At 39.3% G+C, this 15,794-nt stretch overlaps 1 protein-coding gene and 1 pseudogene across 3 annotated transcripts in view; both read right to left on the bottom strand.

Annotated features, from left to right (window-relative positions):
- Positions 1–15,794, bottom strand: part of CNTN5 (contactin 5) — a 1,375,758-nt gene that overhangs the window by 12,375 nt on the left and 1,347,589 nt on the right. For all 3 annotated transcript variants that reach the window (XM_074400462.1, XM_039471391.2, XM_074400463.1), the window contains 2 exons: positions 8,385–8,571; positions 7,829–7,941 (listed from right to left, as the gene is read on the bottom strand). In XM_074400462.1, coding sequence (XP_074256563.1) covers positions 7,829–7,941; positions 8,385–8,571 — 300 coding nt within the window. The remainder of the gene's footprint in view (positions 1–7,828; positions 7,942–8,384; positions 8,572–15,794) is intronic.
- Positions 13,256–15,050, bottom strand: LOC104650697 (replication protein A 32 kDa subunit pseudogene; annotated as a pseudogene).

The raw sequence follows: 15,794 nt of genomic DNA, 5'->3' as shown, positions 1-15,794 counted from the left end.
GAAAAAAATCAGTTCATGGCATTAAAACGAGTTTGAGATTAAGTGTGGCCTTTTACCAAATATTCAGAGTGCTGTAGTGCTGTACATATATGCGGATCTATTAAGTGAAAAGATAAATTAATAGTTAACCTTCAGTGCTTTAGAGAACCGTGGCTCATTTTAAAATCCTGATTTAGAAAAGATGAACGAGAATGAGAAATATGAGAAGGTTAAGAAGTTATAAAGACATGTAAAAAATAGTTATTTACAGTAAGGAGTACAAAGAGTTTTTAATAGAATATGGACATTTATAGATTGGCAGTTGCAATGACAGGTATATTTATACATAAAGGAAATTATCTAATGTATCATCAAGACTATTCTCAAATTTTGGTGTAAAAAAACTGAGAACAGTGGGTTATCCAAAGAGATGATCCTAAATAGAAAGTTAATGTAGTATTACTATTCTCAAAGACATGATCTGGAAATGGCTCTTCTTTATGTTTGATGGTAGTGGTGTGCTAAAAACATAACAGAATAGATTTGTGCTGGTTATACCCAAAGTACTCCTGAGAAGCATGGCTTATATTAAAGGCCTATTCCTCTGCGGAGCATCTTTGGAAGAGCTGATGGGAACAACCGCTTTTTATAATAAAGGGTGAGGAATCAAAAGCCCTGGTAACAATGGGATGGGTAGGAAGGAGCCTGTAAGACAGTGGAATTGAAATTGGGAGACACAGTATCAGTGAGAAGTCACTGCCTGCAGGGTGGCTGAACACATTTTTAACAAGACTTCCTTTTGGTCACCTTTCAGATGTTTGTTTGTATGTTATTTTTTTAAAATCTATCTTCCTGACATTTCCAAAAAGTCTACTTCATATGCCTACTGGATATGATATGAACCATTTCTGTTTCAATTATTTGAAATTCTGGAAAATTTCAGGCATAAATGAATGTAAAGAGGATACTAGAATGACCCTCATGTACCTATCACCCAACTTAAGTCATTATATATGAGTCTTTGTAATTCGTGGAAACACAGAAAAGGCCGAGTTTCATATTTGGAGTGAGTATAAGATGAAGGATAAGCTGCAAAATACAAGAAATCAGATTCTAGTGTGGCTATAGACTATACAGTTCCCAAGAAGCTGGAGAAACACAGGGATGGGCTTCAAAGTTCTAGTGGGTATGTAAAACACTATCAACCCAAGTGTATATGTATCTCAGGAATCTAGAAGCTCAACTGATACCTAAGTTGCTTAAACAAATGAAAACCTCTGTATTTGATATGGGTTGGCATATTCCCATCCAAATCTTATCTTAAATTGTGCCTCCCACAATTCCCACATGTTGTGAGAGAGACCTGGTGGGAGGTAATTGAATCACAGGGGCAGTTCTTTCCTGTGCCATCCTCATGATAGTAAGGAAGTCTCAGGAGGTCTGATGGTCTTATAAAGGGAGGTTTCCCTGCACAAGTTCTCTTCTCTTGTCTACTGCCATGTGAGACATTCCTTTCACCTTCTGCCATGATTGTGAGGCCTCCCCAGCCATGTGGAACTGTGAGTCCATTAAAAGTCTTTCTTTTATAAATTACTCAGTCTTGGGTATGACTTCATTAGCAGTGTGAAAATGGACTAACACAATATTTATGGGTTGTATAATAGCTAGTAAAGTTTGGGCCTGATATCATTCTGTTTGCCCCAGCTCTGTAGACAGGTAGAAAGTAGAGGTGGGTGTGGGGAGATACATGGTGAAGGGTATGTATATCTAGGAAAGGCTATTTTCTAGACGTAGACTTCAAAAACTAATAGTTTTCACTTGGATTATAGCCTGAGGCTCCTGTCCTGTATTCCTTCTGACTGCTTGCGTATTTTTCAAAGGGGTAAAAGTTTCTGTTGGTGGGGAAGGGGACATTGCTGAAGTGAAAGCATAGCCCCTGAGCATTTAGTTTTATGGTTCCCTTTCACTCAAGCATAAGTCTGTGTGCAGAAAATAAGGTGGAGGTAAAATGGTTGTTTTACTTTATAATCTAGGTAAAGTACTTTCATGGTGTAAAGAAAAAAAATTTCCTTTCAAGATCATTAAAAATTATGGCTGAATATGCTTTACCAGGCGTCCCCAAACTTTTTACACAGGGGGCCAGTTCACGGTCCCTCAGACCATTGGAGGGCCACCACATACTGTGCTCCTTTCACTGACCACCAATGAAAGAGGTGCCCCTTCCTAAAGTGCGGTGGGGGGCCGGATAAATGGCCTCAGGGGGCCGCATGTGGCCTGCGGGCCGTAGTTTGGGGACGCCTGGTTTAGCCCATATGTTTTGTTTTGGCATTTCTTTAGTAACACCAGTAATGGTGAGTCTTATAACATGAGCAAGAATTAGTAAGGATTCTAGATAGAGACCCCAAATTATAGGAGTTGTAGAAATAAAATTTCCTTTGTTTAAAAACATTTATTTGAAAAAAAATAAGTCAAAGGAGGAACACTTTTATTTGAAGTTTTGTTTCACTTTCCCAATCATTTATAAATAATGTATTAATCAAATAGGCAGTTGATTCTGAATTGGGGAATGTAAAAACAGCAAAATAAATAAAGTGGAGCATATTTATTGACCCAAAGAAAAATCATAAATATGGTAAATAAATTACCAAGTTGGATTCAGCTTCTTACATGGAAAGTTATTTTGAGTGGAAATAATGTATATTATTATTTGGTACAGTAAGGGGTGTTTACAGCAGACAATCCTTTTCAACCTCTTTCTAGTTCTCTATGCTTCTCTTTCTTACTTGTTGATGGAAGCTGTGATATCTTGAAATTATTGCCACTAAATCTGGATTTCTTAAACAAATTTCCAAGAAGTCCAGGATCTCTTGGACAACCTCTAAAGTGAATCAGAATTTTCACCACTAGGTAATCCTTAATGTTTACCTGAATGACTTGAATTTTAATGTGTTACATATTATGCAATTATATATGTTTCTATTCCATCCATCTTTCATGATATTCTTGATCACCTTTGAAGGCCCTGATGAGATTTTGTGGTCTGGAGACCTTTTTCTTTTTTTCTTCTAAGATCTGTCAACAAAATTTCTGTTATCGTCATCTTTCTCTGGTTGTATCTGGTAGTTATATATGTTGCTGACACCTCAATGTCTGAAATCAAGTAAGGAAGTAAAATCTGTGCTGCTATGGTTTTAATAGGTACCCTGCAAAATTCAAGGGTTGCCAATGTGATGGTATTAAGAGGTGGGCCCTTTAACAGGTGATTACATCACAAGGACTTCTCTTCTTATGAATAGAATTAATACCCTTATAAAACAGGCTTCTTATGACCGTTGGCTCTTTTACCTTTCTGCCTTCTGCCAACTGAAGACACAGTGTTCCTCCCCTCTGGAGGATACAGCTTTGAAGGCATCATTGTGGAAACCAAAATTAGACCGTTATTAGACACAGAGTTTGCTGGGGCCTTGATCTTGGACTTCCCAGCCTTCATAACTGAGAGAAGTAAATTTCTATTTTTTATAAATAACCCAGTCCCAGATACTCTATTACAGCAGCACAAAAGAACAAAGACAGTGCTTTCTTAGACAATAGGTTGCTCAAATGTCAAATTCTGCTGTTTTATCTTATGCTATTTCTATAGTTTTCTTTCCAAGATTACAATTACTTTATTAATATAAGCTTTACAATTTTATAATGTACTGATGTACATTTTTATAGTGTTCTTATTAAATTTCATGGAAAATGGCAAAATAATTAAAAAATTCCTAGAGGTATTAATGCACATTTATCTGCCTGTAAGGAGTTCAACTACTAAAAATTAAAGAACACTGTATTTTTGCATTATATTATTTACTTTTTAAATTTTTTATTGATACATAATAGATGTACACATTTTCAGGGTATATATGATAATTTAATACATTTGTATTGTGTAAAGATAAAATCAGGATACCTTAAATATTTATCTTTTTTTTTATGGTGGAAACACTGAAATTATTCTCATCTAGCTATTTTGAAGTATACAATAGATTATTAACTATAGTCACCCTTCTGATTTATCAAACACCAGCTCTGATTTCTTCTATCTGACAGTATATTTGTACCCATTGAATAACCTCTCTTTGTTTCTCTCTCTCCTTTCCACTTCCTGGCCTCTGATAAGCACCAGTCTCTGTGTTTATGAGATCCAGTTTGTAGTGAGCTTTTTCAGAATGTCTATCCTGTATATAGCATCTTAACTATACAAGAGAATCATTTATTACATTATTTATGCACTGAGTATATGGGGAAAAATCCACTTTTCCCTCCACATTTATCATGTTTCAATAACTTTCACAACCTGGGTATCTCCCAGATAAATATTTTTCTGAATTCTTCAGTCTTAAACTGGACTTAATATAAAAGGTGGAATATACAATCCCTGCGTTTTACACCTCAGGTATTAATCCCAAGTTCTCAGTCTCAAACCTACACATGATATATATTTCAAGTGATCCTTTCTGCTTGCAAAAGTGAAGTAGTTTGCAAAGCCCAAGAGTGAACATTAAGTGACCTCCCTTTTTAATATGTTAATTAACTATAGAAACTCTCCCTTTCCCTGATTAGCAAGAAGTCTTCTGCCTCAAATGTTAGAATAATCCTAGGGGCAAATTCAGTCTTAACAGGTCAGGCTTGCCTCAAATTGCCTTGTGGAAAGAAATGATTAGTATGCTATGTCCCTATTTTATTAATGTTTGTAAGTGACACACATTATTGTGCTTAAGAGGTGGCCTGCTATTATAGTGGCACTACTCTTGGTTGGCAGCAATTTTGGGGAAGTAGTAGGAATCAAAAGGATTCCTAGTACAAAAAGCTTCTCCTTCTGAGTATCATGTCCAGATATGGTCATTCTGCATTTGTGTGCACCTCCGGATGGTACAGTTCTTTAACTGCTGTGTTGGGATCCTTGCCCAGGCTGCAGTACTTCTCAAGGTCAGAAGTACTCAAGGTCAGAAGAGGGGCTCCAAGCTTGTATTCTCTGGGTTGTAGCTCTTTAGTTTATATTCTCAGTGTTATTTCTAAATATATTCCTGTCCCATTGTGACTGAGTCAGAAGGAGCTTTCATTCTTCACTGCCCAATGAAAACCCTGGATTCTGAAGATAATCCAGTCTCTGGGTTAAGCCCTGTCCAGTCTGAAGTCCCCTGTCTCTCAGGGAGCCCTTCCTGTGAACAGTTATCTCAGTGGGGATTATGCCACTCATCAGAAAAGTTTTATAAGGTTTAGTTGCAAAGGGGATTTTGAGGTCTTACTCCATTTGTTATCATCAGACTCCTTTTATAAGAATCAATTCTTTGGGCTGCCTGCGATGGCTCATGCCTGTAATCCCAGCTCTTTGGGAGGCCAAGGCAGGCGGATCACCTGAGGTCGGGAGTTTGAGACCAGCCTAACCAACATGGAGAAACCCCATCTCTACTAAAAATACAAAATTAGCTGGGCGTGATGGTGCATGCCTGTAATCCCAGCTTCTTGGGAGGCTGAGGTAGGAGAATCACTTGAACCCGGAAGGTTGAGGTTGTGGTGAGCCAAGATTGCGCCATTGCACTCCAGTCTGGGTGATAAGAGTGAAACTCCATCTCAAAAAATAAAAAAAGAGCCAGTTATTCCTTCTCAGGGTTATAAGGAAGTGCAACCATTTCAAGAAAATAAAAGAAAAAAAAAATCTCTGGCAATGTATGCCTACTTGTCATTAATTTATACAACTAATATGGACTATGCTAGTGATTCTTCCCTAGAAACAAGGGATTCCAACATGACCTTTGCTATCTTTATTAAGAGGGAACTGGCAGGCAACTTTTAAAGATCAGTCTCTTTGTTAAAATTTAAAAATTTGTTACCTAATGAGGCATTCTCCTCCAATAACACTAAGAAATGGTATTTGTTTTTTAATAAGCACATTTTATATGCCAAGCACTTTATATAAATTATTCTTTAGAAAATCCTTTATTAACAGAATTATTATGGTTATTGTATTATTATTGCTATTTTTGCCATTTGTGACGTTAAGAAAATAAAACCCAGGGTGTTTAAACAACTTCCTCAAATTGCACAACTAGGATTTGAACTAAAGTCTGTCTAACCCGGTAGCTGGTGATATTTTTTCCTCTACACAACAAAAAATATCAAGGTTATGCTGGAAAAAATACATATTTGATAATACACATATATAAATAACTACATAAGACGTTTCTGTTGGGACCAACATTAATTATTCATCCATTTTAGAAACATTAGGAACAAAAAATAAGAGAAAGTCCTTGCCTTCAAGGACTTTAGTCTCTTTGGGGAGATAGTCATATATAAAAGTAAGAACAATGACTGGGATAGAGGTGTCAACTGTGAACAAAGAGCAATGGCACCTAGCCTGGGATACCTACAGCCAAGCTCAATCAAGTATTTTTCTAGTTACATTGTATCTCTGTATTCTCACTTGAAAGGTACCTATGCCATATGAGCCTTTGAGTTGACCATACACTTTTATCTGAGTTTCTCTTGCATTTTACTTTGCTCTCTCCAGTTTGGGATATAGTTCTTCATAGTTCTAATGCTATTAGATGGGTTCTTGAATGGTCTATCACATTTCCTGCCTAACTGCTATCCCTTAGTGTTAAACGGTGTATTTGCCTAAGAGGAGAAGTTGTGAGGATATGGTCTTTTGGGGAAGGGTATGGAGAGGAGAGGAGTAAGGGCATGGTATAGAAAATGACCCACCTGCCCTCCCTGCAAAAAGACCAAATTCAGTATTCCCAAGCATTACTGATGGGTGTGTGTGTGTGTGTGTGTGTGTGTGTGTGTGTGTGTCTGATCTATCCTAATTACAGTAGGTAATAAATGCTAGTTTGTGTCGTATAATATTAATGGGAATTAATTTAAAATATTTCATTTATAACTTCAGTTTTTAGCTCCTCAAATTTCAGCATTTTATATATTGAATACTGTGTTACCATCTCTGATAGTTGAAAACACATGTACAATGAAATATAGCTCCTCAAATTTCAGCGTTTTATACATTGAATACTGTGTTACCATCTCTGATAGTTGAAAACCGATGCATAATGATACTTTTCAGTCTAAATATTATCACTGAAATATTTTAAAGTATTATACTTAATATATAAAATATTGTGAATATTCAACTAATTCTGTGTGAAGTTTAATGCAGCAAACAGAATCTGACATTATAAAACAAGAATTTGAAATTACGCCAATTCAATACGTAGATCACATATATTTAAAATCAGATAACAACAAAGTTATTTTTCAAAACCAAACTGCACGTTATCAAATTTCCAGATCTTACTGTCACATAGAGGAATGACTGTATGTGAATGTCCCGTCTGTTTTGGCGCTTGCTGTGTCTCTTCCTGCATTGTTTTTTTCTATCTAGTGTCCTGGCCCTTGCATTTTTATTCTTCTTCTGTTTCCTTGCTAATAGAATGTCTTTCCACTAAAACAAAATGGTCCCATATTTGTCAGCTGCCAATAAAGTTAATCTCCTGGGGGAATATGCCAGAATTCTCTGCCTACGTTCTTCTGGTCCTAATATTGTGCTTCATAGAGTCATCTTCACACTACGTTCAGATTGTCACTGCTTTTCCTACTCCTTCCCTTTCTATGCCTTGTGTAGTTGAAACTAATTTGACTGCCTTGGCTTGTCTATGTATAAGAAGGCTACCCTTCTAAGATAAAGATTGAAAATGATTGGGGAAAAAATAGACTTGTTAATGGGTCTTTTATGCCTTACTAATTTTCTATCCTCATAATAATTTTGGAGATGAGTATCTATGCAAAAGAGGGAAGAAATACCGACCTTGTAACCCACAACGTCAGATTCATTGGCTAATGGTATGACGGGTTCCCAGCCCAGGGAAACCTGAGAGCCTTGCTGCTCCCACCTGAGGTTGCTAGGTGCTTGACTAGGAGCTGCAAAATAGAAAGGGAAAGTGAACTGACAAGAATTCATAAGTACATTTCTTCATTTAATTCCTTGTGAGTATCTCAGTCTTTTCTCCTGCTTAGTAGTTGGCTGGCAATCCAGGCTTCCTTCCAGCTGGAGTCAGATAAGGAGGGTTTTATTCCAGGAGTGTCATTTTAATAGCTACTCTGCTGAGCTTTTGAACTTGAATCCTTTTATCTCCCATCTGTGTCAAAATCGCTTAGCCTTGTTTCACAGGAAGATAACCTTTATCTACGGTGAATGCAAACTTTTCTGAGCTAGTTTGAGGATTCAGATCTAAGCACTGAAGCTAGACTATGAATCAAAACTCCCCTTTGACTCTGCTTATTATACACCTCACATGGCTTTCAGAAATGTTATAAGATGTTTCCCTTTTGTCTGAAACAAACAAAAAGCCCAGGTCACTTACGGGATTTCTTGGTGGTTGCACTCACTTCACTGCTAGGTGGTCCATATCCAGCTCCATTGTAAGCCCTCACTGTGAAGTGATACAACGTATTTCCTTCTAATCCTGTTAGGATGACGAAGGACTCGTTCCCTCTAGTTTTGACTGTTTCTGCTGTATCTTCTTGTTCCATGTCTTTCCAGTAACCAACCTGTTAACAAATTACCACATGGAAGGTTAACTGTAAAGCTTCCTTTGTGCTTGTGGCTGCTTGAAGGTTTTCTCCTTTTTGGATGTTGCTGGAGTCCACCCATAGGAAGAAATCACTCATGGATCACACAATTATCGGGTCTTACTGTGAAGGCCAAAATACATTCCTAATCAAGGTCTGCTTTGCATCTGTGTAAATTGCAGCACTACAGCAGTGCTGAGCAAAACAACAAAAGCTGCCACCTTGTTGCCTGGTGGCCTGAAAGAGTGAAAATGCATCCTCACCTTAGGGAAGAATCATTCAAAGAAATTGGAACGCTCTCCTCCCATAGGCCATCAGAACCATTTACCATTCAAAACCACCAAACTTCAAATGAATTATCTGAATATGTGACATGTAAACATTTCCTCTTGGGGTTCACATAAAGGTGAATCACACAAGCTGTATCCGTTTGATGGAGAAGAGGTGGCAGAATAATAGATACCTTAGAGTGATTTGAATGGAGAGAAACAGCATTGTCAGGATCTGGAGGAAGGGAGGGAGAGGGAGGCAGAAAGGAACAGCTTCTGTCAAAACGCTTTTTATGCATTGAGACCATGTTTCCTGGTTAGGAGCTTATGGTTAACCGGCCTCAGCAAACTGGATCCCTTTGTGAGATTCAGTGACTATCCCACAAAGAAGCTAAAGCTTTACTCTGTTCAGGTACTAAAACTAGTACTTAAGTACATGTCAGTGCAAAAAAGAGGAGCATTTTCCCTTCTATTTCCTTACTGTTGATAGAAGCAGGAGGCAGAGAAATTCTAGGCAGACAGGAATAGCGTGAAACTCCAACTTCAAGCCGAGAAGCCTTAAACATATGGGCTGAAGTGAGAACTTCCATACCTTTTTGCATGGTCTCTCCTGATTTGTTCTTTCTGAATAATACTGTTTTACTGATCAAATCTTGCCTTTTCCAAAACTACCTATGGCCCATCCCCACCATCAGTTAGAAGCGATGAGAGAGGGCTGGACTTCAGAGGAGAGACAGATTGACTTCAGAGAAGAGACAACTTAACTTTGGGGAAGTTCACCTTACTTTCCCATCTTTTTTCCAGCTTCCCTCTCCACTGGGAGATTCATCCTTCAGTAAAATTCTCCACCTTCACCATCCTTCAATTTGTTTGTGTGACCTCATTCTTCTTAGACACCAGACAAGAGCTTGGGACCCACCGATTGTAGGTACCCAGAAAATCTGTCACACCAGCCCTTTGCCCTTGCCACTGGAGGGTAGTTGCCCCATATGATGCCTCAAGGGGTCAGCTGAGCTGCTAATACATAGCTGTCCATGGATGGTAGAACTAAGAGAGCACTGTAACACTCCTTCTGGGGTTTTGGGGTCACAGGCACCCTCACCTGGGCACCTCCATGGGCCCTGCCCAGAGCTTGCTCCTGTCAGCTGAGCTACTACCACACAGCCATCTGTGGATAGTTGAGGTAAGAGAGTGCTGTAACACTCCCTTTGGTGTTTCAAGGTTGCAGACACCCTCACCTGGGAACTAATGAAGACCCTACGCAGAGCTTGCTACTGTCAGCTGAAATGCTAACACACAGATGTCCACAGACAGCAGAACTAAGAGAGCACCATTACACTCCCTCTGGGGCTTAAGGTCGCAGGCATCTGGCATCACCTGGGCACCACCATGGGCCCCACATGGAGCTTTATCCTGCCAGCATTTGGACTGGCTGGCAGCATACTGCACTTGTTCATGCACGCCTGTTCTGGCTCTGGGCCCCACATGGAGCTTGTTCACATGCTCTCTCCCACACAGGGTTCCGGGCGGTAGTCTGAGTAAATGGGGCTACCTCCGTCACAAATCTGATGAATGGGCCAAGAAAAATCCTGCATTCCTGTGTTGAAGTTCATGAGAGAGGACTTCTTTTTTTCCCCTACTTAATTACTTTGGTGAAAGTAGTAGATTACTGCGCCCGTTTTACCCTCCTTTGTGTTTTGTGTACCGTGGAGTCGAGAAAAGGAAACATATTTTCCAGATTCTCTTTCAGCTAAGGGTGCTAAGGGGGCTGCCCTACACTGTGGGCAGTGAGAAGTTGAATTGGAATTTGGAGACATTCTGGAACATGTCTCTGATTTCCGTTTCCAGTGGTGACCATAGGAAGTCATTATAAGCTCTGATCTCTAGAATGAACATTTGGATTATCAGGACATATTAAGGATCTCTACCAGCCTCAGTGCTGGTTGAAAGCAAAAGGAACAAGAAATGGAAAGAGGAGGAAGGAAGTTACAAATTGCAGCTACACCTTTATGAAATGAAGACCATAGTGATTAGCCATATTTTCTTCCTATTATTTGGTATGTTTTTTAAATAAATGTTAAATAACTTTAGCGTCTTCATTTCTTCTGATATTTTATATGGAGTGTGTTATTGGTAGGTAACTTTCTGATGTAGTTCGCTGGAGAAGGGGCAAGCCTTCTCTGTGAGAGGGACAAATTGACTGATGGCATTTTCTTGGTTCTTCCTGTTGGGGAGTGGGTGAGCACATTTTTATTTATAAAAGAGGTATTTGCATTATGTTAGTATGAAATGTTGTTGTTACTAATTCTTGCATTTAGAAAGTGACTGAATGGGGAAAAACATATATGTGGATGTTGAGTAGCGAAAGGGATACCATAGTAGTGCTCAACATCCAATTTACCCACGTTCTAGTGTGTCTTTGCATACTGAAGACGTAGATGAAGAGCTAAAGTTCATATTTCCAGGACTTCCTTGGAGGGTTCTTGATGTTGTAGGTTCTGTCGGTCAGATGCAGGTGCATGACATTTGAAAGCAGAAGATGGAGGTTGAACTTTTGCCACTCTGACAAGCACAGTAATGGAGTCATGATTTTTTCTTCTTTTCCCCTGGTGGTAGCATTAATAACTGTCTCATTGCATGGCTACTGGCTTTATGGGAGTCAAGAAGCAGGGTACAGGGCAGCCATTTTGCTGGTGCAAAACAGCTGGCATGGTGGGATTCAGGAACTGGCAACAACTGTAGAGGGCTCTTCAGGATGAACGTTTCCTGAAGATAGTGCCATGTTAATCATCCTTCTAACCATGGCAGTGGAATGGGCTTCTGGAGCTGGTAGCTTCCTGTTTTCAGAAACTATCAGCCTCTTGCTTTGTGTCTTGGTCCTATGGTTTGGCTTTGAGAGTCATTCCTGAGATACCACGTTGCAGTCTATTAATTTAACTCTCAAAAATTTAGTAAACTATTTAATGCTTATAATAAACACTTATTGAAGCTAGTTAGAGCAATTCAGTTCTTCACACCTAAACTGCCTGATATATCTACATAGACCACTAAATATATATCTCTATCTATCTATCTATATCAAGATTATATATGTAAGACATATGGGATTATCAAATCCTATTTTCCAGTCCTGTTTCCTAACTGAATTGAAAAAACATACAGCTAAGTGACTAAGATTCTGATTTTTTTTTCTGAAACTGGAATCCTCTAACACTGTCCTTTATGTAATTCTGGCCCTGTAATTTTTAATTCTGTGACATAATTTATTTTGCTTGGTCTCAACGTATTTTCAACTGAAAAAATTCTAAGTTATGTTTAAGCTACAAAATTAGCTGAGAAGTCACTGGGTGAACAAACATGTATCTTTCCTTTCTGGTCATCTATCTGATCTCCTATTCTCTGTTTACATTTTCCTTTACTCATTATTATTTTAAATATAATTATATATTTTGAGGGACCCAAGTGTAATTAAGCAAGTTATAGATTTCGATACAAATATAGATTTCAATATAAACTCTGAACTTGTGAATACTGCATGTTTTATTTTCTGGTTAATCACCACAAAATTAAACATCCTAAGTAAAATACCAAATATATTTCCTAAGTAACTGATTGTGAAAAACAAAAAACAAATTCTATCTATATGAGTTGAAACCCAGAGGTTTTGATTTTCCAAAGAGAAACTGAAAAATCTATACATTACTTTTTTTTTCTAGCATAAAGAATATTTTTTAAATAAAGAATGGAAGAGTTGATAATTCATGGTGAAATAACAGTTATTTACCTGTTTATTATGTGGGTAAAACAAAAAACAATTGGAGTTTAACCTAGTGCTCCTTTACGGATTTTTGTTTACAAGTTACTACAATAGAACTGTTTTATTAAACATATGAACATACTTATTTTGTACAAAATGCAGTAACACGTCTTTGTTTCCCCTGCCCCTGGAGGCACCGCAGAACCTCATGTTCACAGAAGCACACTGTCATGATAAGCAGCAGTCATGACAAGCTGGTGACAGAAAGTACATTTCTGAAAGTCATGCCACATAACCTCTGTGGGAAACGAAAACAGGCAGAAGCCAGCAGGTTTCTTGGCTAGCGCTCTGCTCACAAGGCCCTAGTCCTTCTCATCTCTTGGCAAAAAGTATTTTAAGAAGAGAAACTGGCTGGGTGTGGTGGCTCATGCCTGTAAGCCGAGCACTTTGGAAGGCCAAGGTGGCGAAACACGTGAGGACAGGAGTTCGGGACAAGCCTGGTCAACATGGTGAAAGCCTGTCTCTACTAAAAACATAAAAATTATCTGGGCATGGTGACACAGGTCTGTAGTTCCAGCTATTTGGGAGGCTGAGCCATGAGAATCACTTGAAAATGGGAGGTGGAGGTTGTGGTGAGCAGAAATTGCAACACTGCACTCCAGCCTGAGCGACAGAGCTAGACTCTGTCTCAAAACAGAAACAAAAACAAACAAAAACCTCCCGAGCATTACTTAAGTACTGTCCTGGCAGCATCCTTCCAGTTCCATCTATCTTGATGTTGTATCAAGTTTATTTGTAACTTCCTCAAGAAATTCCACCCTGGATCCCTGGATTGCATCCCTGTCAATTGCCCATCTCCCTCTGAGCGTCAAACAAAAAAGAGCAGTAAGTTTCTTTTTTCTTTTTTTCTTTTTCTTTTTTTTTAAAGATGGGGTTTCACCATGTTGGTCAGGCTGGTCTTGAACTCCCGACCTCAGGTGATCCGCCCGCCTTGGCATCCAAAGTGCTTGGATTTCAGGCGTGAGCCACCACGCCCGGCAAGAGCAGTAAGTTTCAAAAGGACATCTGTGGAGACCTTTCATAGATGAAACCTACTTCCTAGAAGCCACCTAGCCAAACACATGCACAGCTGGAGAAAACAGATTGTGAATCTAGATCCAGCTGTAAAATATTTCAGGTACCCAGTTATTTCCAGTTATTCTGTATCCATGGATTTAAAATGATCATCATCCACAGCAGCATGGATGTGCCACTCATTGCTCAGAAAATCCACAGCTTGCTTGATTGAGGATACAGATGTGTTTGAGCTAGTTCTTAAGATCCTGAAAGTTCGGTTCTTCAGGTCTTGGGCTAAGGCTTAATCAAGTTGAACACCTTGTTTTGGGCCACAGTGAGGACATTTGCTGGGATGAAGCTAATCCCATCAAAGTCCCCTGCTTCACTCTTTCCTGGATTGCTGTTAGGTGATCTCCCTGCTGAGGGCTGACTGTTAGCTTTGCTTAGTATCATGTATGCCTCGATCAGTTCCAGAACATGTATGGTGAACTAACTCATCTCCTCCAGGGGCATGACCTTAAAGGCCACCAGGATCTTTTTGTTCTCAAAAGATCTCAGGTGGCCTGCCACTGTCACATATGTTTCTGGAGGAGCTACAGTGTTTTTACTGCTGGTGTCATCTGTGTCAACCCACTGGCGACCATCCATGGGTGCAGCTGCCATGTCATCTATTTTGTAAACAGTGTTGGTTGTCACCTTCTCTGTATGTCTGATGATCCCCACAAGAGTGACTTGTGAAATCTCAACATTGCCAATTTGGAACATTCTGTCAACTGAAGTGGCAAAAAGCAGCTGAGATATAATGCAGGGTTCAACGTGCTGGGCTCCGGTTCTTGATGTCTTTTCTGCGTAAGAAGGAGCCCTCAATCCAAAGCCTCCTAGGGACTGTGTGTAGCCTCTGGCTCTCCTATGAGGAGCTGCTCTAGCTTTCAAATCCACTGTTCCACATCTAGGCCAAGATTATCTGGGAAGAGGCCAAGAAGATTGGTGCCTGGGGTAGTTGCAGAGCACCTCAGAACCCGGCGGCTGCTGCTCCACTCCAGCTACTTATCTCCCCTAGGTGATTCCTAAGCTGGAATTGAGGTTACACATTATTCACACGTCACATGCACCTTCTAAAGTTGAAACTTCTTTTCATTTAGTGTCCTTGCTCAGACGTAGATTTCGACAACCCAGGAACTTTGAACTCTCTATGTAAAATCACTTGAAACAAAATTGAAATTATTAAAAACTAATAAATAGCCGGGCGCGGTGGCTCAAGCCTGTAATCCCAGCACTTTGGGAGGCCGAGGCGGGTGGATCACAAGGTCGAGAGATCGAGACCATCCTGGTCAACATGGTGAAACCCCGTCTCTACTAAAAATACAAAAAATTAGCTGGGCATGGTGGCGCGTGCCTGTAATCCCAGCTTCTCGGGAGGCTGAGGCAGGAGAATTGCCTGAGCCCAGGAGGCGGAGGTTGCGGTGAGCCGAGATCGCGCCATTGCACTCCAGCCTGGGTAACAAGAGCAAAACTCCGTCTCAAAAAAAAAAAAAAAAAAAAACAAAAAAACAAATAATTAAAATTAGAGCACAGCCTATCATTTTAACACTTTTATACAATTGTTTTCTTTGTGTATCACTTCCTATGTTACTATATACATTTAAAATAATGATCGTACTTTTTATGTCCTGCTTTCATTCTCTAATATACTGTATAGAAATATTTTCCTATCTCTAAAAGTAGCATTCTATCATCCGCCTGTCTACCACACATGATTTAGCCATTGTCATACTGTGAAGCATTAGGGTAGCCTCCAGTTTTTGCTCTTTTAATTAAAATGTTTCCATGGAAATCTTCATTTACCCTGTTTTCCACGTATTAGATTAATTTCCCAGAACAGACCCCAGAAAGGAGGTTATGGGTTCCAAAGTCGTAAAGCCAGACGGTCTGCATGTGAATTTTACTTTTGGTATTTATAAGCCACATATAGTGGGACAAGTTAGTTAACCAGTGAATCTCTGCGTCTTTATTTATAAAACGGAGAAAATAGTACTTCTCTCATGTTTGGGAATGATTTTTAGAAAGCTCCCCTGCTGTTCAACTGCTTGAGCTGTTGTTGTTTCTTGATGTTTTAATAT

This window comes from Saimiri boliviensis, chromosome 6 (assembly GCF_048565385.1).
Source record: "Saimiri boliviensis isolate mSaiBol1 chromosome 6, mSaiBol1.pri, whole genome shotgun sequence".
Classification (NCBI taxonomy): Eukaryota; Metazoa; Chordata; class Mammalia; order Primates; family Cebidae; genus Saimiri; species Saimiri boliviensis.
This window is presented reverse-complemented; position numbering and strand designations above follow the sequence as displayed.